Source organism: Coloeus monedula (assembly GCF_965178545.1).
Source record: "Coloeus monedula genome assembly, chromosome: 6".
Taxonomy (NCBI): domain Eukaryota; kingdom Metazoa; phylum Chordata; class Aves; order Passeriformes; family Corvidae; genus Coloeus; species Coloeus monedula.
The window spans coordinates 10,931,523-10,954,797 of record NC_138786.1 but is presented as its reverse complement, the minus strand read 5'-3'; the positions used below and the strand labels follow the sequence as shown (position 1 = coordinate 10,954,797).

General features: G+C 43.1%; 1 protein-coding gene across 1 annotated transcript; it reads right to left on the bottom strand.

Moving 5' to 3' along the window:
• Positions 1 to 1,064: 1,064 nt before the first annotated feature.
• KNL1 (kinetochore scaffold 1) lies at positions 1,065 to 21,042 on the bottom strand (the record flags this gene model as incomplete). The annotated part of the gene is made up of 25 exons (XM_082283028.1): positions 1,065 to 1,176; positions 1,283 to 1,405; positions 3,167 to 3,285; positions 3,806 to 3,915; positions 4,049 to 4,117; positions 4,391 to 4,491; positions 4,977 to 5,078; positions 5,187 to 5,226; positions 5,582 to 5,650; positions 6,053 to 6,140; positions 6,995 to 7,111; positions 7,596 to 7,686; positions 7,914 to 8,029; positions 9,049 to 9,147; positions 9,273 to 9,340; positions 9,453 to 9,573; positions 9,957 to 14,231; positions 17,787 to 17,839; positions 18,168 to 18,205; positions 18,696 to 18,735; positions 19,082 to 19,137; positions 19,569 to 19,630; positions 19,825 to 19,884; positions 20,117 to 20,156; positions 21,008 to 21,042. 25 exons carry the CDS (start codon positions 21,040 to 21,042, stop codon positions 1,071 to 1,073), a joined length of 6,198 nt encoding a protein of 2,065 aa, XP_082139154.1. The 3' UTR covers positions 1,065 to 1,070.
• Positions 21,043 to 23,275: the final 2,233 nt, after the last annotated feature.

Here is a 23,275-nt window from a genome sequence, read left to right as displayed (position 1 = left end):
CTTTGAAGCAGGAAGAGTGATAAATCCAATCTTTATTAAACTTCCACTTTTCATACAGAAGCAAACTTCGTAAAAAGACAAAATATATAAACACTAAAATACAGGAAAACATTTTTAAATTCAACATATTTTACAGGGTACCAAGATTTGCAGCTGCAGAACTGAGAGCTGAGCCAAAGTTGGTGCTTTGGCTTGGTCAGGGTGAGATCAGTTCCAACAGCAAGACCCACATAATACACAAAATATACACCAAACCAAGCTAGAGCTCACAGACACTCCCAGGTTTTAGGAGTTCAGTCTCCTTGCTAAAATTCCATGGCATTCCAAACTGGAACAGTGTCCCAGCACCCAGAGATAGTGCTGGACTAAGACAATGAGTGTCAGAACTAACTTCAGCCAGAGAATCACAGTGACGGCTTTGAGGCTGTTGCATCCCAGAGTCTGTGGGCAAGCACAGGGATTTTTAGCCTTAATTCCAAAAATATTTCTGACTTTAATGGCCGGGTTAATTGCTACAGGTTGACTGGTTAATTAATCAGATGCAGGGATATAGTGTCTGGCCTGGGAGGGGTCCCAGGCAATGGATAAACACCGGACGTGGTGGGATCTGTTAAATTGCATGTGGTAGTGAAATAATGTCAGCGAAAGTAAATTCCAGTTGCAATAATTTAGAGAACACTCATCATTGCTTCATCCAAGAGCTCTGTAAATGACCCCAGGACAGAATCAATGGGCTATGGCAGAAGAATATCCATGCTAGGAATGACTATCCAATCATGACTATCTGGGCCAGGAATGACCACCAGTGACTGAGAGAACACCTTGAATTTACAAAGGACGTAGGAATTTCCTTCTCCTCCTCTTCAGACACCCCTGCTTTTGTAAAACTTGTGGCCTACACCAAGCATTCTACTCGGTGTAAGCCACAAGGATACTAAATAGGCAGGAATACTAGAGCTGAGTGGGTAACAGCATTCCCATTGCAGGGAGACACAGCTGGAATTCTTGTAAGACTAAATTCACAGACTACCCATTCTGACTGCTTCAGTCCTGCCTGTGGATCCAGTGGATCATCTGGGACCCTGGAGCAGATTCTGATGGATCGAGAAGACAATTCTTTGCAGGTAGTGGTGACCAACTGGAACACTGGAGAGAACAGCAGCAATTTCCTTCTCCCTGGGAAAGATAAAATTATCACATGTGTTGAAGAGGATCCCGAGGGTTCAATCCCCCATCCCTACTTCAGAACGGAGTCACATGCAGCGGTGCTTTGTCAGCTCACCCGATATTCCCAATGTGGGTTTGGACACTGAAGGGAAGTGCAGCAGATGGGTAGTCATGAGAGAGAGCCAGAGACAACTCAAACTTTGCAAAAGCCACAGAAGAGGAGAACACAAGCTTCACCCTGTGGAAATAAACACAAAGATCCATGCAAAACAGTCAAATGAGCTGCTTCCACCTTGGAATTAGTGCCAGGAGCAGAAATACACGATGTCACTGATGCAACAAGTGCAGTAACTTTTAAAGAGATCCAGCACAGACCCACAGGAACTTCAGGAATAAGATAAAAAAGATCCTTCACAATTTATCAACACTTTGGAAAGCAAACCCCCAACTTCTCCCACAGAAAAAGTTAATGCACACGTAATTCACAGAACCATCCAGAAATTATGGGAGAATAGAGATTAAAAATATGTTTTCTAGTTACCATAAAACATTCCCAGGTAGTTAAGGTTTCCTAATGTTTTAAGTAGGACCGATTTGCCTCCAGTTCCATGGCACTTTTGGCACTCTTGCAAAGGGAACTACAAAATTAGAATAACCTCTGGAACAGCACCAAGGAGGGCAGAGCAAATTAATAATTGGGCACTTCTTAATTAAAGATATGCATCAATAATGGAAGGATGAGGTGAAATTGTATTTGTCTTGTACCACTGGGACATGCCAAAAAATTGGGAAGTAGCAATGGAAAATGGAAAGTAAAGAAAGTAAACTTCAGTTTCAGTGCACCCCTCCTTCCATGACTGATTCTGCTTGGCTGAGGTGACACTGAACCGTGCCATAAATCAAATCCCTCCTGATGGGAGAGAATTTGCTGAAAGTCCTTGCAAGGAGTTTCAAAGATAAACCGAGACTTTTCCTTGATTTTCAATGCTTCCAGATAGTTGTTTATTAAGCCTTATCAGAGGAACAGAGCCACTAGTGTGACCCAGGTACAGCATAGAGCACAGAAAGCAGGAGTGAAGTCTCTCTATCAAGATTTACACAGCCTTTTAAAGATATTTTAACCAATAGTTACTAAAAACATACATTATTTTCACTTTCCTACCAATTATTCAGTAACACGGGCAGGAACTGCGGAATTCTCTATCCAATCATCCCAAATTACTTTTACTGCAGAACGTGGAGTAGTAGAAGAAGGAGAAGAAGGTTTAGAGAACAAGAACAATCCTCCATTTTGGCATTTTTTACTCTTGCCTATTTACTACAAAGAGAAGCCCAAAACCTCTAAATTTTTCACCCTGTGACAATCTTACATAGTAGTCTATCACCTAATTCACACCACTGTATTTTCTAGTTCTTGTCTGATTGTTGGTAATTTTTTCCAATTGAGACTAAAACAGTGTTGTTCAGGGGGGTAAGAACCCTTAAAAACAGGCAGAGAAATATTCTCGGCACTCTGAGTTCCTACACTGAGGCAAACGCAAGATTAAAGGAAACAAAGCCCTAAGCTACAGGTAAACTCTTGGCTCTGTTTCCTTTGCATTGCTACAATTTGGCCTAAATATTTAAGAAAGGCAAGTTGAGCAGGAAAACAGCAAGGAAGGAGAAGTTGTCTAACAGTCATAAAATCGAGGAACCCATGAACAGCTTAATTTCCATGTACTGGGACACTACAGTGCAATTGTATGAAAAGAAATTAAATTGTTTTTAAAAATAGCTTTTAAGTAAACCAAAGCTTTTAAGAAAACCAAATTGAAACTACTTCAGTGTTTTGCTTCTGATTATCTAGAAACTCCCTCTTAAGGCTACTGTGCACTCCGTCTTACAGAATCACAGAACATCCCGAGTCAGAAGGGACCCACAAGGATCATCAAAGTCCAGCTCCTGGCCCTGCACAGGACACCCCAACAATCCCACCACTAAATTATCTAAATTTACTCACTCAGTGTTTTTGACATCTGTCTCCAGGAGATGGAATTTTGCACCCCACCTCTCCAGAAATTCCAACTCCTCTCCCAAGATTTTGCAGCGATTCACCACCAAGGAGATGTCAAAGAGAGCCTGGGGGGGCAATCAGAAAAGCAACATCAGCACTCAAGGGGTGACCATGTGATGCTTGAACACACAGCTCATCCTAGAAAGTACAAAAAATAGAAATGGTTTAACTGCTACCTCAGTTTGGATGGAAAAATGAAATTGTGCAAGTATAACAAATGTACAGTTTTTGCTTTAAATTTGTCCTTTCAGCTTTGCCAACAGGTCCACAGCCACCCAGGAACACAGAAGTTTGCCTTGGCAATTTAAACCTACATTCTTTAGGAGGCAGAATGGCCTTGAGCTCAATTTTTTTTTTCCTGGGGAAAAAAAAGGTTTTTTTAATAAACTCCACCTTTTGGGACTCCTGCCTTCAGAGACAGGTATTTCCCCCGACACCTCAGAATATTCCTGAAGCAGATTTTGGGTTGCATTCCTGAAGCTTTCATTAAGGTACTTTGGTTCTCAGCTCAGCTCTATTTTCTCTGTGGCAGAAAATAATAATTGGGTTTGTTTCAGAGTCTTCAGAGTTTCCCTGGAATGTTACCTGGGGCAAGTAGTGCAGTGTGGGACACTTTTCCTGCCAGCTTCCCCGACTTTCAATAAACTGGAAGAGGAGTCTTTGTACTAAACACGAGGAGGGTGGAGCTTGTTCCTCTGCAACACAAAAGAAAACCAGAAATCTTTGAAAAGCCATTCCATAAAGCACTAGAAGATAAAGCACACATTTCGAGTCTTCCCAACAACAGATTAGCAGGGCTGCTACTTTCACACTACTCAAAAATCTCACCATCCAGGAAGGATTCAAAGTCCAGGCTAATGATGCTTCTGGAAGGACGTGCAGCGAAAAACTCACCATCTGAGAAAGAAAGTTAAAAAACTCCAGTTATTTCCATGCTTAGTTCTGGAGTTACAGCTCTTCATCTTCAGAAACAGCCATGCATTACATACATTTCTGAATTTTCATATGAAAAACATATTCAAAACTACCTCTCTCAGCTTACACACTGTAGTATATTTTCTATTTACTATTTCCCTTCAGCAAATCTTTAAAAATATGGATATTTTAATAGTTTCTATTCTCTAACATTTCAAATTCATAAAACACAAATCTACCCATTTTGTGACTCACCTGCTGGGGGTCCAAACACAACTGTGAGTGTCACAGAATCATAAAGAAAATTAAAGACAGCTTGCTGCTCACTCCATTCCATCAACTCCCACTCAGTGAAGCTGAAACAGGGAAAAAAAAACCCCACCATCACCCCAAGTTTCAACCAACCAACCAATCAATTCAAAACAACTTCGTGAGGGACAAACATGAGAGTATTAAATGCACTTGCAGCTCTTACCACATCACACACCAATGAAATTTTCCAATGCCAAACAGAGGCTTATATTCTAACAGAATATAAGAATCTGTTGGGAATGCAAGCATATTACTATAAATTTTATATAAATGTCAATTTTGGGGTTGAAGAAGAGTTGGATGTAGAAACCCTGAACACAGAGTACCACTGCAAAGCTGCTAATGGAATAACTGCCTCACACATGGAAGTTCTCCAAGGCTTTATTGCCTACCTTAGGCTGCAAGGAGATGGGCATCCCAAGATCTCCCACATCAAATAACAAGGAAAACCAAACCCAAACACATTCATGTACATATGAGGCCCCAGAAATAGCTACTAAAAATTAAAACCTGGAGGTGTTTTCCTTACTCATATTTCTTCAGGATTTCCAGGCAGACCCTTTCAGTCTTCTTGAGCTCTTCCATCTCAGCCAAATCACACTCATCCTCAGCGTCCATCTCTGACAGTTCTCTGCAAGGATAAACCAATCCCATGGGATGTGGTACAGTGGTTAAAAACAGACCAACCCTCTAAAAATGGAGAGTGCACCTGATTCTTAAATCCTTTTTGACATCTTACCTCAGAAGTTCCTCTTCTTGGGCTGCGATGCTTTGCAATTCTAAAGCAAAGGGAAAAAAGGAAAGAAAAGGAAAAGAATGAGAGAAAAGAGTAGCCCTAATTTGGAAGCCCTAATTTGCTGTGCGCTCACTGCTCCTACGGAGTTAAAGGTTATAATTATTGGACAATTAAAGTACTGAATATGACAGCCAGCACACACTCTTCAGGTAGCAAGTTCTAAATTCCCTTTTTCCAGGGAAAAACCAGTCCTTTTCATTCTTTAACCCCTATGTAATTAGCTATGTGCAATGCAGGAAAGAGCAGCAGTGTCTAAATCCCTCAGGGTGGGGGTTGAGTATCACCCCCTCCACATTCTAAAACACCAGACAAAAAGTGCATTCAGCTGGTTCCATTACCTTTCTGTACATTCTGCCCTCCTGCCATTCCAGCACTGCAGGTGGCTTCCTCTTCATCCCAAAAAGAATCTGTGGGAAAGAAGTGTCAGGTCTGTGCAGAACTCCCAGATTCAATACTTAGAGTTAATTTTGTTGGTTTGTGGGCTCTAGAAATCTCAACACTTCGAAGTTAACTAAAAAAAATATACAAAAATATGGAAAAGTATCTACCAAAAACCTCAGAAAGTGATATGAACTAGCAAAATTTATTTTTTTTGCACTGTTTTAGAGCTGCTACTGTGCAATTTGATTTCTGCTTAAGGCACTGGAGATAAAGAACTGAAACTACAGAGCATCATTACATAGTAATGCCAAGTTCTGACTGCAGCTTGTATCCAACAACCACACAGAATCCTGAACTGACCTTTTAAACAGCAGCTCTGCAGAAAAAAGAGAAAGCAGCATATTGGTCACCTGTTTGGAAACACACACCTGATTCCAGAGCAACCACGGAGTTCTCTACCTCCTTTGTCTGGTCATCCACCTTTTCTATTCTTGACTGGAGCTTTCTGTATTGTTCCTAAGATGGGAAAATTGTAATTGAGTCAGTGATATTATTTTAAAACCTGAATTTTCTTCTGGGATCACCACGGGGCTCTTTGCTTGCTAATTAATTAAAGCAGCTAGTGAAATCTGTCATTAGAGGGAAGAGGCAACTGACAAACAGTGGGGCAGTAGCCCATAATAAGAAATTACTAAACGCTCACTGAATCTCCCTAGTGAGGGATAAGACATGGAAATAAATAAATCCCTAGAGCTTTTATAAATACACATCTTTGATCCCTGTCAATGCATTACTTGTGCACTTCCTTGTCACTTATCAGAGAACCCCTGAATGGTTTGGGTTGAAAAGGACTTCAAAGATCATCCAATTCCAATGCCCTGCCACGAGCAGGGACATCTTCCACTATCCCAGCTTGCTCCAAGCCCCATCCAACCTGGCCTTGGACACTTCCAGGGATCCAGGGGCAGCCACAGCTTCTCTGGGCAACCTGTGCCAGGGCCTCAGCACCTCTCAGGGAAGAATTTCTTCCTAAATACTTGCTAATACTACTTACCTACTTACTAACACTGGCATTGCTGCAGTATAAAGAGCTAATTTTTGATGGTGTTTCCTTAATAGTCCCATTTTTCACTGTTAATCACCAAAACTCTTAGGCAGAAGGTTCCTACAGTGTGACTGCAAGAAAGTCACTATCAGTCACTGTCCCAGTGTTGTATTTGCATACAAATAAAAGGGAAATGTATTTATAAGAAAGAAACTTCCATGAGAGTACACACTTAAAATCATTAAGCTCCTACACATTTAAAGACAAGAAATGTGGTAGAAGTGACTTTTTAAAGGCAAATGCCTGCAGCCCTGTGGCTCCTTACCTCAGCACTCTGCAGCAGTTTCCTGTACAATGTCTCCTTCTCATTATGAGACAAGATTTTAGCCTCCTTGGTGAAACAGGATTTCATCTTGTTCAGTTCTGCTCCAAACTTACTCAGCTGTGATGAATGGGAAATACAGAAGAGAAAGTGAATGGAAATATAATCCTTCCTGACTCTAGCTCACCACCCAACCTCAGTGATATCCTATGCCAAACTAATGATGAATTATGAAAAATACTGTGTCTCCAATCAATTTTGACTCTTTATTTTCAAGGAGTAGATCTTTATTCTTGACATTCGAAAAGCAGAAAACAAAATCTCTTGATCCACCTTCTCAATTCTTGTGGGATGCTTTTATTAATTTTCTGGGTTTTATATGCAGTAACTGTGGGTCATTTCTTTCCCCTTTAATATATTTCAAAGGACACATTTCCTTGCATTCTCCTGACATGCTGGAAGTTCTCAGCAGTTTACCACTGAGAAAATATTTTGCCTTGTTTCACCTGCTGTTATTTTGTGACTATTCTGGTTCTTATTTGATGTGAATTAAATAAATTATCCTCGCTTCTTCATTACATATATTATCTCCATACAGCATTACCTCTTCATCAGTGCAGGTTCTCATTACTTCCCACAAACTCCTGATCACGTTCACCAGGGGCTGATCAAGGACACTCACATGTGGTTTTAACCTGAAATATGGAGAAAAAAAAAAGTTGAAAGTCATGTTACAATTGCATTGACCACATAAAGCAGCACGTTGATATTTGTACAATTCATTTCTAAATCTGTAATAAACTACTAACTATATTTTTACTTTTCCTATATGTAATGTATTAACTTTCTTCAGGCCATTTCCATGCACCCAGAGCTGAAAAAATGAATTACTGATAAACTGTGTGACTGGAAAACCACTCACTCCACTGTTTTCCGAGACAGGTCCTGGCAATCTTCCTCATAAATCCGCAGCTTGGGCCGGTGAACGTACTGGCTGTAGATGAGATCTTCTGCAGTAGGAGGTGCACTGACTGCACACTGGGAAAAAAACACAGGGAAAAGTAGGAAGAAAAAGGAAAAAAAGAATCCATATTTTTCAGAAATAGTAACTTCCAATCAATTCAATTCTGCTTTCACGCCTTGTGTTTCCTCACGCCGGAGCACAGGCTTCCTTTTGGGATATGTGCCTCATCATTAGGGCTCAAAAAAATGAAATTAAGTATTACTGAAAGAGGTTCACTCCCTTTTAGATGAAGACTTGAAAACATGTATGTGTTATGCAGGTAACTAGAGTGCTCCCCAATAAAACAATGCTTAATTCAAAGTTATCCTTAATTCAGAATCAAGCTCCCAAGTCTTAGGGAAGCCTTATGGAGCTTTATTCCTCAAATAAATATGAGGGGAGGTATTTCAGAAAGCTTCCTGTATAGTAAAGCTCGTAAATAACTGACATCAATTACTTCCACTCCTTCAGAGAGAGTTTTCAGGGGCTTTTGTGGGGGTGGTGGCAGTTTTTTACCAGTCACTAGTGCACAGTAGCAGCATTACTAAGCCTGATGACTATTTAGAGACAACTCAGTATGAATAAATTTGTAAAGTAAACTGCAGCTAAGCTGGGAGAGCATTTCAAATAAAAATGGAAGGGATTTAGAAGTCAGACTTCTGTTCTTTAATTCTTCCCCTTCCTTCAGGTGAGGAAATAAAGAGCAGCAATGTCATGGTGAAGCATTTCCAAAGGAGAGACTAGAACAGGCAGGAGGAGTGCAGAGTAGCTGCAGGCAGTAGTGGCTGATGGACACAGCGAGAAGATAAAGTGGAAAGATCAGACTGAGCTTCTAATTCTTACTTCCAAATTGACTGTCCTTAAAACAAGTTAAAAAAGCAAGAATTAGCATATTTATCCAAGAACAGTAACCCTGAAATCCTGAATATATGGTATTTGGTGAGGAGATAGAAATCTGTTCTGGTTTTCATTTAAAGATGCTTGAGTTGCTAAAAATTAAAACCCAAAACAACAAAGGAGTATTGTTTAAGGTCAGTTATATTGTTCCACTCACACTGGCTGGAAGCTGGCTGCGCCGGGGCTTCTGAATCACAACATGGACTTGAAGAAGGGTAAAAAACTCCCCAACCGTGATAGCACCACTCTGAAATTTCTGTACATTTGAGCAAAAACATACAGGTAAGTCCATTTTTCAAGACAGAATGCTCACTGGTGTATGCACACAGGATTTTTTTCCTGTTAGGACAAGAAGTTGCTGTCCTCCAGCTGTGTCCATACCTCCCATAAATTTTCTTCACAAATGCTGTCTGTGAGAAGCTGGGACTCCACCTGACTGCTGCGCTGGACTGGGAAAACAAAATAGAAAGTGTGTGTGGGAGGGATGTTGGTGGAGTTAATAACAGTCTTACAGGGCAAAGAACACAAGGTTTGGGACTCTTATCACAAATGGTCTCTTACGTGTTAACTCTGTGTCAGCCTTCACAGAATCCAGGGAGCTGCTGGTGCTGGCGTGAGGACACGCGGGGCTTTTAGCTGAGAGACTTGGAGGTTCTCCACCTTCCTCGACTTCTGCTTGGTCCTGAGGGACAACATCAAAAGTCACCTAATATGAACAAAATTTAAAAAAATAAATCAGTATAGTTATATGAAACAACCTAACTGAATCAGTGGTTTATTGTAGCTGTTCCTTGAAAGGATTAAAGGGATACTATGCAGAGAAGTTTAAAATTGGCAAATCCCTCATTCTGCCTGTTTTGCCTGGTACAGGAATGTTGCACACATCAACCTGATTCTTGTAACTTGGCAAAACAATGAAAACCACAGGGAATGACACAGGAGAGTGACAGCAAACTGGTGGTTATGAAAAACAAAAAAACCTACTAACAGATCCACTTACACCCCCCCCAAAACTTAAGCCCTGGTAGTGCTCCCTGTATCCTTACAGTGAGGGACCAGGCTCACCTCCAAGTCTTGAGAGGCCCTAGCATCCACATGTTCATCCCTCTTGGCCTTCTTGGGGCTTTGAAGATCCTCCTCAGTTGGTCCCAAAGCTCTTTTTGTGTTGCAAGATTTTGTCTCTTCAGATGGATCCTTTTCAGAGTGGGGGATTTGTTTTTTATTTTTATTATCCCAAGCATTTTCCATGAGTTCAGAGCTGACAGATTCATTGGAATCCATTTCCTCCAGGCACACAGGGAGAAATTCTTCTGCTATGAACTGAAAAGGGCTGAAGTTCTGCCTGCTGGACTTGTTACCTGGGGTTTCACTGCTGTTTGCTGGAACTGGGGCTTCTGCTCTGTCTGATTTTGTATTTTTGTCTTCTGCACTGGAAACACGATTTCTCTTGTTTGGTAATTTAGGCTGGAATATACCCAGAGGGATACTTATTCCTGGATATTCATCCTTAGGCACTATTTCTATGGGATCAGCTCCAGATTCCAGACCTGTGTTCTCCTGTTTTTTGGTATCAAAGAAGTTATTTGCTTCACTGACAGTGTTTTCTGCCAACCTCACAGTATCCTCTGGCTGAGCTGAGGAACTGGGCAACTGGTCAGAAGAAACAGTTTTGGAAACGGAAAGAGATTTCCTTCTCAGATCTTTCAGTTTTGAACAAATATCTAAAATACCTGAAACTGCTGGTGGAAGAGTGGGATGAGCCTGATCCTTTGGACTGTCACTGACCAAAGGTTTCCTAGTTTGTTCAGAGGTTATTTGAAAGTCTTTTGGAGGCACTTCCTCTTCAGATGACAGCTCCTCATTTTTCTTGGATTCCTTGTTAGCAGCTGGAACAAGGTTTGCTCCAGCCAAGCCCAAATCTGAATCTCCACACTGAGATGAATCCTCTTCCACTAGCTGGTTTCTCTGAGTACTAGGGGTATATGGATGACCCTTCCAAGGATCTGATCCCTGCATGGGAAAGGCAACACAGGATTCCGAACTGCCAGTTTCTTCCCTGTGATCCACAGGGCCCTTACTTGGGAACTTGAAAGATATTCTCTTTGATTGCAGTTTTTCTGGTGATGTGAGATCCTGCTCCCTGCTTACAGAGACAGAATTATCTGTGGTAAGGCCATGATCCTGGGGTGCCCCCACATCCACAGTACTTTCTTGAAGGGAGACAGAATAAACTGAATGTTGTGTTGTGCCACTGGGGACCTGGGTAGCTCCTTTCTCACTAGGAAATGCTGAGGCTGGTAAAGCAGAAGAGGGAATGCTGGGCTTATCCTTAGGTTTTGTGGCATATTGTGAGGAGTCCATGTCACCTCTGCAGGGCACCAACCCACTGTGCATGTGCTGTGGTGGCTGCTGGGTGTTTGTGTGGGGCACCTGCTGGGCCTCAAATCCACAGACGTTCTTACTGACAGCGACAGTGTGGGATGCAGTGATGTCCATGTCCTCCTGGTCGTGGGCAAACACAATGGTTTTGTCAGCAGGAATGGCTGGGATGGGCTGTCTGTGCTGTGCCGTGTGAATTGTGGTGATCTCCACATCCTGAGCCAGAGCAAAACTGATGGTGCTGCCACCTGCAGCAGCCTCCTGCCCACCCCGCTCCGCCGGCGTTGTCGTTGTGGCCCCTTTTTCTAAGAACATTGTTTTATTTCCATCTTGACCAAAGCATCCAGGTGCTGCTTTGTTTTGTGACAAAACAATGTTGATGCTGTAATCTGGAACCATCACCACACATCTGCCAGTCATGTCCATGTTTTCACCGTGGGGAAACACAACAGACTTTTCTCCTAACAAAGACAACTGGGAACTTCCCTTGGGTGCCTCAGATGTCCTGGCCCACACTGGCTCTTCTGCACCCCTCCAGAGCAGCACATGAGCTGAGGGAGGAGTTTTTAAATCCTCTCTTGAAGAACCTGTTTTACCCATGGAAAAATGTCTGTCAGAGTCTCCTTGGGTTGGCAATACTTTGCTTACTGCCCTCACAGGCTGGGGTTTCTCTTGCCTCTCTGAGTTTTGGCTGTCTGCATTTATTCCTATTACTGTCCCAAACTGTTCATTTCCTCTCACTCCAGAGGGAGCAGGATTGTTACTGAAAGTAAATGAACCACTTGGAGCCAAAGCAGTAACAATTTGCTTACTGGTGTTCATTTTCAAGTCCCCACATTCCATTGCTGCAGTTTGACTCATGATATCCACACCACGGTGACTGGAAAATGGGAAGGGCTGGTTTTGCAGATGCTTGGATGCATTGTTCTGATTATAATCCATGAATTCTTGTTCACTGTTACTAGGAGCAATCTCAAAGGCAGCAGGATGAGCTTTGGTTATGTCCATGCTTTGATCACCCAAAAACATGCCTGTTGCATCATTTGTGCAGAAATCTGAGACGCTTGGAAGGTCTTCTTCCAGAGGCTGTGATACCACAACTTTTCGGCTTTGCAAAGACAGGGATGCACCGGTGTTAGTGACAACATTCTCATGGACTCCTCTGTTTTGCTCTTGTAACAAACACATGCTCTTGGCACAGGAACTCAGACCACTTGCCTGGAAGTTGTTTTTTCCAAGTTTCTTATCAACCACTATCGTCCGAAGATCTTGAGCATTCCTTTCCATAGCCTGGCTCCATTTATTATTCCCATCAATACTCCTCACTTCAACATTTTCCTTGTCCATATCTACAGAATACACAAATATGTCACCCTCAGTGACACTTTTGCTCTGGTTCTTTCTTGGAATGATTTTACAGGGCATTTGTTTCGGTTCTGCTGTTATCCCACTGCTTTGACCATCCAAGACAACAGTGTGGCATCTTGTTATTTCCATTTCTTCCGTCTCAGTTACATTGGAAGGTGTGGATCTGTTACCCAGGAAATGAGGTTTGCAGGTGACAGAGGTGAACACTGCAGTGGGATGTTCATTATCAACATTCTTTCCACCATCCTTAACACAAGTTTTAACCAAGTCCATGTCTTCTCCTGCAATTATTACTGTCTTCTCACCTGAAAAAACAAGCTGGGGGTTTGCAGAGGGATCAAACCCGCTCTTCAAAACACCGCAAGCCCCCAAATGCGTATATGGGCCAAACCCAGTGCTAGCTGCAGCAGGACCACGAGCTTGGGACATGTTTTCCATGTGTCCACATGAGGCTGAAGGCAGTTCAAGTGCACTGGTTTTATAGGGCCCAGCAGCAGGATTATCTCTAGGTGCCAGACCCCTTGGGATGTCCCCACGCGCCGGTGATCTGCTCCCTGTGAGCGGAGGGTTGGTACTCACTGGCTTTTCACAGGTTTTATGGCATGAACTGTCCTTTTCTGTGGTGCTGGCCTTACAGATGATGTCTCTGTAATTCCCAGTCATTCCCATGTCATCACACTTGGAAAACACAACAGTTTTGTGCCCTCGGAAGTCGGTCTCAGACGAAACAGATCCCTGGATGGTAGACACTGCCCTGGCCTCCTGTTTCCCAACTCGCAGCACTGGGGGGTCTCCTCTGTCTTCAGCATTTGCTGTTCTTCTGTCTGCACAAAACTCCTGCTGAACATTGAAGTCCTGATTAGATGCTCTCCTCAACACAGAATTATCCAACTCTGTGGGTGGGAAATCCTTTTGGAAGTCGAGACTTTGGTTCCCGACCGTGGAGAGGGCGAAGGACACTTTGGCAGTGTGACTCGTTGTCACATCCATGCCCTTGTCTGCAAACACCTCGGTGACATCCGCACACTCCCACTGCTCTGGTGGAGCCTCACCAATGCCAGGGAATGGAATTCTAACATCAGCTGCCTCACATTTTGTCATCTCCATCCCACCTTCTCGGCCTCGAAACACTTTTGTCACATTGCAGGTGTCCAGCGGCTCATGGGAATAGTCAAACTCCCCGGACAGTCGTGCCATGTTTCCTGAGCCTTGGGAAGGGACACAGCAAACATTCTCCTTGTCAGGTGCCTCAGCAGGATTGTTTGACTTCAGCCTCAGGAGAAATTCATTGAAATCTATTTTTTTCACAGTAGTGGCCTCTTCCTTCTGTTCCAAAGATGGGCCCAGATGGTCTGTGGGGTCAGAGAGCAAACTCAATTCCTTGCTGCTTTCTGCCTTCCCCTGGCTGGAGTTTAACTTGGCCAGGAAGGAGGTGAGGTCTATTTTCTCAGTTCTGTCAGGCTGGTGGGCTCTGAGGTTCCGTGTGATCATGGCTGTGTGACTGGCTGTCATCTCCATCTCGTTCTCCTCTGAGAAGGGGAGGGTGGTGTCGTGCCTGTCCGTCCTTGGAGCAGTGTGGTCCACGTCATGCCACTGAAAAGCAACGAAAAAGGAGAATTCAGCAACTGACACTTAAAACAAATGACCAATGCTTTATTCTATTTGAAACAGAAGTCAACTAATGTTGACTAATGTAAAGTCCTAAGGTTTTAGCTCTATAAATTTTTTTTAAAAAAACCCAACCTGTTGATTTCAGGCCTCCCTGATAAGTAGTAACATATTTAAGGACAGGACAATGACTGAATTATTCAAATGTATAGTATTTAAATGGCATTTAATGAAACACTGTGTCTCATCTCACACTTCCCATCTAGCCACATCTTAGCAAGCACAGACCAATTACTGAGGCTTATGGATCAGTATTTTCTATTTCTCTACAACATGATTTCCACCTTCTATTTTGACCACAAATTGGGGGTGATCCCCTCACACGTGGAAAACTTATAAAAGTTTGTAATCAGTGATGGCCACTTTACATGCTGGAAGATCAAGAGAAGTCGCCAAAGGATGGATACAGTATATCCATCATATTACAGTATAATATCATATTGCAGTTAATGTTGTTTTGCAGAAGGGAAAGTAAGTGGGATGAAGCTCCTTATACACTTGAAAAGGAAAAGAAAGGCAAAGGGTTGAAAGAGGTGTTGTTTTGTGTGCAGCATAGGACAGAGGGGCTTAAAGTGCAGGCGAGAAGAAGAGGAGGATGATTTAGAGCTGATGGTTGCTCTGTGGCAAAGAATAAGGGGAGGGTGAATGATGAATCCCTGGGGAATAGGGATAGACACACAAGGAAGTCTTGGGAAAGTGAACTGCAACAGAAAGAACATTTTAGGGGATTGGAGGATTTTGGTCCGATTGCAGGCTGCACTAAAAGGCAGCAAGGAGATGTTGGGGGAGATGCCAGGGAAGTTCTGATGGCTCCCCTCCAGCAGGTGGTTGGGAATTATGGTCCAGTAACCCTGTTTTTAATAGTGGATTTGATGTCATGGAGAAAGGTGGCAGGAGTTTATAAGGAAGACCTGGACAGAGTTGCTAAAGTATTTGAAACCATAATTAGGACTCAGGACCCCCCTCACTCAGAAACAATTGGTTAATTATTATAATAATTGGTGACTAAAGAAGTATGTCCTGGGTTGCAGTGTATTCTATTACCACCCTCATGAGGTGTTGAAATCAGGTGGGGCAGTGTTTCCTTGCCTCCTCCCCCCAGACTATCTTTCTGTTAATGGCCCATCATTGTCCTGCCACCTGACTCATAGATAACTCCCTCCGGACTATCTTCTGTTAATGAGCCTAATCAACACTTGGTCTCATGACTCATTACCCCATTGTGAGATGCTCCACCCAGAGGGAGGAACCAAGCATCCCATCGTGGATATAAGCTGAGACTGAACACCAGAGACAACGCCTTTCCACTGGATTTCCAGAGGACAGGAGCTACACAGCCATCACTGGACCTTCTGAGGAAGAGCAGACTCTTTTACTACAGGATCACTGCTTCAGAGGACTGCAGCCACCATTCTACCAGACTGCTGCCACCACCGTGCCCAACAGGGTGTCAGGTTGTACCTTGACTCTGTCAGTTTGAACCAGTGTTTTCTTTTACTTTTTTTCCTTTTCTTTAATTTCCATTAAATTGTTATTCTGACTTGGTGCCTCCCACTGGTTTGTTTTCAAACTAGTACAAAGTACTTTAGTAATTTGCATTAATTAGTGGCTGAAGTATATCTGGCCAATTGTACTGTGATATTTAGTGGCTGAAATGGATTTAGCAGTTTGTGCTGTGATAGTTGATAGCTGAAGTGTATTTAGCAATTTGTAAAGGAAGGGGACATTGGAAAAGGGAGTGTCCCCAGGTCAGGGGAAATCAAAGAACCTAAACCAGGCTCTTGAAGCCATCAGGCTCAAGACCTCAAATGAAAATGGAAAACCCCCCCTGAAGGAACCAGGGATATCATCCTCACCTGAGCCCTGGTTACATTATTACTGGGAATGAAAAGGTAAATTTTTTAATTGATACAGGAACAACTTATTCAGCACTGAATACACGAAAAGGAAAACTTAGCTCAGAACCTGTAAGCACTGCAGGTGTGACAGGGAGGAACGGGAACAGGCCCTTTTTTACAACTATTACTACTTAAATTAATAAACCAGTGGGGAAAACACCAATTTGTATATATGCTTGAATGCCCAATCCCCTTGTTGGGGAGAGATTTATTGGGAGAATTGGATGCTCAAATAACTTTACAGGATGGGGAAATACAAATTCAAACACCAGAATCAAAAGCCTTTAAAGCAAAGATTTTTATGCTACAGGAATCAGAATAGTTGGAAGAAATCTTAGAGGAGAGCAGAGAATGCTGTAACCCTGTAACCCTCAGGGCAACTGAGACACCTGGATGATCAGAGATTGCCAAACCGGTGAGGATTACTCTCAAACCTGAAACCAGACTGGTAAAGCAAACCCAATATCCTATGAAGCATTAAAATTAACTCCTGTAAGTTTTAAAAGGTACATTGTTACCAACAAATCATTGGGACTAGACTGGCCTGTATATCCTTTCCAACCAAGAAATACAGTGTGCATCAGAACCTGGAGTTTTGGACCAATCCAGGAGAAGTGGAAGGGACCATATCAAGTCTCCCTGGTGACCTATACTGCACTCAAAGTGGAAGGACTTGAACCCTGAGTTCATCACATGTGGGTCAAACCAGCAACCACACGTGAAACACAGCACACACAAGACTCTGACCCACACCATGGAGTTTTCATGTATATATGCAAATCCTATTGTTTTAGGATAGGATATGATCTTCTAGGAAAATATCATTTATTAGATCGAGATGAAAATGATAAATAATTACATGTTCATAATAATAATAGAAACTACATTAATTTCTGGGAAGGAAAATGTAGTCTTAAAGTTAGTGCAAGACTTTGACAAATTACAGAATGTAACTTCCATAATGTGTGTGGGAACCTTACAAAAGAGATTAGCTTTAGACCTATTACATAAACATGGTTTATGTGGTTATTTGAATTTAAACAACAATCCTAGTTGTGTGCACATTCCAAACGTGACTGCTAAATTAGATTATCAGATGAGATAAGAATTGGTTGCTGCATCTAGCATAGAATTAAGGGCAGAATTAGGAAGTAACTAGTTCGGTGAAATATTTAAAGAATTTGGATTCTCTCTGACTGGTTAGCTGGCCTCATCTTTGCAAAGTATAACTGTGATCATATTAATAATAGTGATTATTATACTTGCCTTAAAAACTTATATGATATTAGTAAAGAAAGTGGGGCTCATGAAGGCTTGCAAAGAAGAGAAGAATGGAGGAACTAGTTCATTACTGAGAAGTTACAGAGGAATTTCAGAAGCAAGAGTTACTTATGTTGCAGTCTAATGCCTATCAGATTAGGAAACACTTCAAAACAGATACTCACTTTCAGAAGAATTTTATGTGAACACAAAGGCTTATTTTTTAGGCACTTAACATTTTTAATCTTTACTACACAAATTCTTGTGATCTATTTTGGACACTGGTATTTTTAGCACCAAAAAACTAAAAGCCTTCACATACCTCAGTCTGCTGCCCCAAGGCCTGGATGGGGGCATGAAGCAAAGTGTTCATCCCTATGGAAAGAAAGGGAATACTCCAGTTTTTGTGCTATTTGCTTATTTTTTTGTCCACAGAGCTGAAGATCAATGCACTGAATAAATAAATACAACTAAATCCAAATACATTCTGAAAAATATTTTCATTACTCCCTTCAGCACCTCAAAGAGCCACCCAGACTTCCATAACAGGATCCTTGTAAACAACTTCATGGGACAAAGCCCATCCAGAGAGAGCTCTCCCAAGGCAGGGAGATTGCTCCAGGCATGTTAAAATTACTCAAACACAATCAGCAGCTTTAAATAAACAGAGCAGTTTTGTTATTAAATCTGTTTCCAGACTCACCAGTGATCTCACATGGAACAGCCCCAGGGTCTTCATTCCTACAAAAGGTGGGTTTGAGAAACAGTTTGTTAAAGGGTTTCAAAGAGAAGCCTTGATCAATAAACTGAAGAGGCAGAGAATTTTGTTGTGCAGAATTCTGTGGCAGAACTCATGTGGGTCTGGGCAGCAGACACCAGATGCTGCTTATTTGTCTTTAATATATTCTAACTTGAGTCACAATCTTATTTTTCCCATGAAATTAACTGTTCTGCCACAAACCACTGTTTAACATACAGGGGCATTATAATTCTTCAGTGACAATAAAAGATTAATTCCTTATTTTTCATAGAATCTATGGTTCAATGAAATTCCCTTCTCACATATAAAGTCTGTTATTTTACCACCAAGTCATTTTAATTTTACAGATCCCATCATTGTGTTTTATCTACAAGAACTTTGAGGCCAGACTAATGCTTTATCCTTTTCTGAGAAAAAAGGTTGGTAATAAACATTGAATAATAACAAATATCTATCAGACATGATACTTACTGATTAGTCAAGGTATCATCCTTCTCATCTGCTGAACACCCTAAAAATAAGAAAATGACAAAATTACAGTGTGAGAAGCATAATCACGTTTGTACTTGATTATCTTAAAGGTTTTGCCCAACCCACACGATTTTGATTCAATAAAACATTGAGACAAGAGTGAACTGCCCAGAAAAGAATGTTCTGAAGTTCTCACTCTTGATGTGTCTTCTCACAGCAAAAACTCTGTGGCTAAGGGGTTTTCAGCCAGCCCAGGATAAAGAGCTGACCATGTTGTTCCTTCCCCAACCAGAAAACTTCTGATTTCTTAAATTCAAGCTAAAATCTTGTTGCTAATGGTCTGGGGAATCTGGGAACCCTGTCAGGAAAAGAAAAAGGAGTTCTACCTGTATTTTCTGTCTCTGACATGCTGTTCTTAAGATCTCGCTGGAAGACTCTGCAGCTAAGAACAAAAACACCAGTTTTTGAAAACACAAAACCATCTCTAAAAGCAAATTAAAAAAAAAAAATCAGGACTAATTTCAATCTTTTCTACATGTCCTGAAACGAGATAACAAAAGCCAGAAGTGTTCTGGACCCAACTGTATTTTTCAGGGAGAGGATGCCATTACGACACTTAAGATGTATGAATGGAAATTGAATGGAAAACAAAAATTTCCAACTGTATTAATTCCACTGAACTGTGCTTTTCTTCAGCTGGGAAGAGAAAATGAACAATGGCTCTCAGGGTTGAACCCAACTCGATATAACAATCTTGCTGCTGCTGGCAGTCATTTGTGATTACCCAGTGAGGACAGTTTTAGGGGGAGGGATTATTCCCTGCATTTTATGGCTAAGGAAGGGACGTAGGTGTGCACCCTTCAGCTCCCTCACTTGATGGTGTTGGCGAAGCTGACCCTGCGCGAGCTCCTCCTGCGTCTCTCTATGTGGATGTCCTGCCAATAAAGAACACAACAGGTTGCTACCCACGACAGGCACAGGTCTCCAAGAAACACAAAACCAAACAAAAGTGGTGTTTCAATATTATTATCAAAAATGCTGCACTAAAACCACCTGCCTTATTCCAGTGACACCGTTTAATCAGCAAAGCACTGGGGAGCATTGGTAGGAAAGGGCTTGGGATACCTACCTGGGTCATTTCATTCCCATTTCCCAGATCATCCAGAGGATTTCGCGGAGCCTTTAAAATCTGAAAGAAAACACAACAGCTGAGATATCAGCTGCAGCTCCAAGAGCTGGTTTCTTGGCTGGAGAGAGTTTCTAAGAGCCAGCAGTGCCCTAGTCAATCCTCTCAGTCTAACAGGCTCTTTTAGAATGCTTTTCTGCAATTCCCAAGAGAAAGCAAGTTCCTCTTTGAGCTTCCCATGGCTTCTTTTGCCCCTCACACAGTTTTATTTCGAGGAATGCTGTAAGTTACTCACGGAGGACAGGCGCTTCCCTCTGATGTGCTCTGTGTTATCACTGCAGGGGAAAAAGAGAAACAGGTATTGATGCCTGAAGTCTTTAGCTTTTAGGTAATCTTCATGTATTTGCAGCTTTGTAGACTGTTAAGTGCCTCGGTGTAACTTCTAGTACTTTGCCACCTTTCTTCCCACAGTGAACAGGTGCTTATTGACACATTCCTAAAATTCTGTTATGTCTTGCCTGTTACTTCTCCAAGGACATTTTATTTGGCACCACGTAACCACAGGCATAAAAAAGGTAGGGTAGGAGGGCAGAACCCAGGGTGGGACATTACCTAACCAACCACTCCTCTAGTTGGACAATATTGGCCAGATACTCTAATTGCCTGATTTTATCAATTGTAAGGATCTAATCTGGGGCACTATTTTTCACCATATTGGGTACCTGAAGGCTTTCAAGTGAAGGTTTGCTTTTATATTATCATTATATTGTCTGGAAAAATTTGTGTTCTATATCCAGGCATCAGTATGAGGGCACAAAATTGCACCAAGGTGTGTTTCCTGAACGGTTCTGCCATGGTTTTGAGGTTAATAAATTGATTTCTCTGTTATTTTTATAAGTGTGGAATTAAATAAACAAGTACTTGTAACAGATTGATCATTTCAGCACTGGTTCCCAGAATAAGCTTTGGAAAACTCAGCAGATTGCCCCCCCAATCCACAGTCAGTTCATCTCCTGACACTCCATCACTATGAAATCCCCTCACCAAACACCAAAGGAACTCCCATGTCTTCTTCACAATGGAAAACACACTTCATTCAAGGGATGTTGAAGTGCACTAAGAAAAGTTTTGCCTCTAAAGGGCAATATTTATACCACAGTAAAATTTTCAGAGGGTTCCAACTCACCTTTCCATGTTAGAGTCTGTGTAAATCTTGTCCATTGCTGAAGGATGCGCTTTTCCTATAGAATACAGCACCAAAATTCAAAACCATTAATGAACCTCAGTAGGAAAACTGCATAAACCCACACCTGGCTATTAGCTTTTGATGCTGTGTTTTTTGCTATCCATCCTTCTCTAGTCACAAAAATGCTCTGAAGTACACAGGCCTCTCAAGTCCATGTTCTCCTGTTATATTCACATTAGACATGTATTTCCTATTGTATATTGGAAAACAGCTGTGCTAACAGTTTAAGTATTACTGGTTAATTGACCTTTTATTTAAAGTTAAGATTCTGGTAAATGCTGGGAGATAAATGAGATCAAACTTTATCCAAGACAATGTTAGCTCTGTCACATACAAGACATTTTCCCTCTCAACTGAATTTCAGCTTGTGCCTGCTGTTTCTTGTCCCTTCTCTAGATACAGCCAGAAGAGCCTGGCTCAATTTTCTTAAAACCCTCCTGAAAGGAGTAAGAGGAATGTTTTTTTACAAACTGTGAGTCTCCCTAAGCCAGGGACTGACAGGTGAGTTAAGCAACAGGAGAATGTTACTTATTGACACAAACTGCTGCTTATCCAAGGCCCTGCTAAATTCCTGGACTTAGAGAACTAAGATACAAAGAAAAAGAGGGGACAGGGCCGTGCACATTAGAAGAGGGTCTCTATTAGGAGATTTGCAAAGTCTGTACCTCTCAAGTACCTCAGCCAATGGGGAGAGGGAAATTAGGATAAAAAGGAGGCTGCGTTCTCCAGCAATTTGAGAGACCCCGTGGCCTCTCCCTTAATTCATGACTAAAGCTGCAGGACCTCTCTGTCTCCTTTTTGGACACAAACTCTGGCGTTGTGAATTAATTTTCCTAACAGAGGGAACAATTTCTTCCCAATACCCCATCTAAACCCACTTTCAGTCAGACTGAACACACAAAGAAGGGAGAGACAGGGAAGATCGCTGGGGGAGATAAGCCTGGGGCTATAAAAGCCTTAACCACTCTGCTATTGGGGATATTAAATTGGGAAATTCACTTCCCAACCACCTTCCTCAACTGTTCTTTAATCCTGCTTGAAATTCCTCTACAATCCTTGAGGGACGAGCGGCGAGCTGAGTCGCTGTGCTAATGAAGACCCTCGCCTTTTTACACGAGAATCATTCCATAACCCTTCAAACCATTCCTGCCGCCCATCCCGCCCCTCCTCGACCTTTTCCCCATTAGGATGAGCCCATATAGTCTCTTTTTCCGTCTCTTTTTGTCCCCGCGCCCTCGCTTTGCCGCCCACACAGCCCAGGCGCCAATCACTTCTCAATCATCAACCCCACATTAATCACCTCTATCGTTAATTACACCACATTAACACGTTCCCCAGACGTTAATTACCTCGGATCGATCCGCGCCGCCCTTATCGGGGGGTTCCCCACACGCTCCGCGCCCACCGCAGGTGGCACCGCCTCAGCCCTCCTTCCATCCAGCCGATCCCGAGGCCGCTCCCGGGGCAGCGCCGACCTTCTCCCCCCGCCTTCTCCCGCGCTCTTTCCCCGCAGCACCCGCCCCGGCCCCTGGCAACGGCCGCCGCCGCTCCCGCGCCGCTTCCTGCGCTCGCCGGGCCCCTCGGCCGCTCTTACCTCCCGCTTGGGGACCCCCGCTCCCGAATCCCGGTTTCCGGGTCCCCGGTCCCGGTTCCCGCTCCCCGGTCGCCGCCGCCCCGTTCAAATCCAACCGCCCGCCCCGCGCCCGTGACGACACACTGGCGCCGTACGGGATGGCTGCCCCCAGCTCCGTACAACATGGCGCCCTCTTGTGTCGTACAACATGGCGGCCTCCACGGATCACTGTGCTGCTGCCATTTCGGTGCCTCCCGCGGCGCGCACGCCGGGAGCCTCGGTGATGGGGATGGCGCGGTACTGCACGGGCACCGCGGGGTGCGCGGTCCTGGTACGGTGGCTTCGCTCCGCACTGTGCCCGTGCAGGACCGCGTAACCGGCGCCGCCGCGCACGGGAGCGGCGGGCGGGAGGAGATTGCAGGGGCGATGGCCGCCCTTCCTTATAGGCCCGGCGAGGAAGTAGTCGCTGTGACGAGGTGGCCGAGTGGTTAAGGCGATGGACTGCTAATCCATTGTGCTCTGCACGCGTGGGTTCGAATCCCATCCTCGTCGGAAAGCAAAACTTTTCCCGAGCGCTTAAAACATGTATTTTTTTTTTTTGGCTTCACACTTCCAAGGGGGACCTCTCCCTCCCG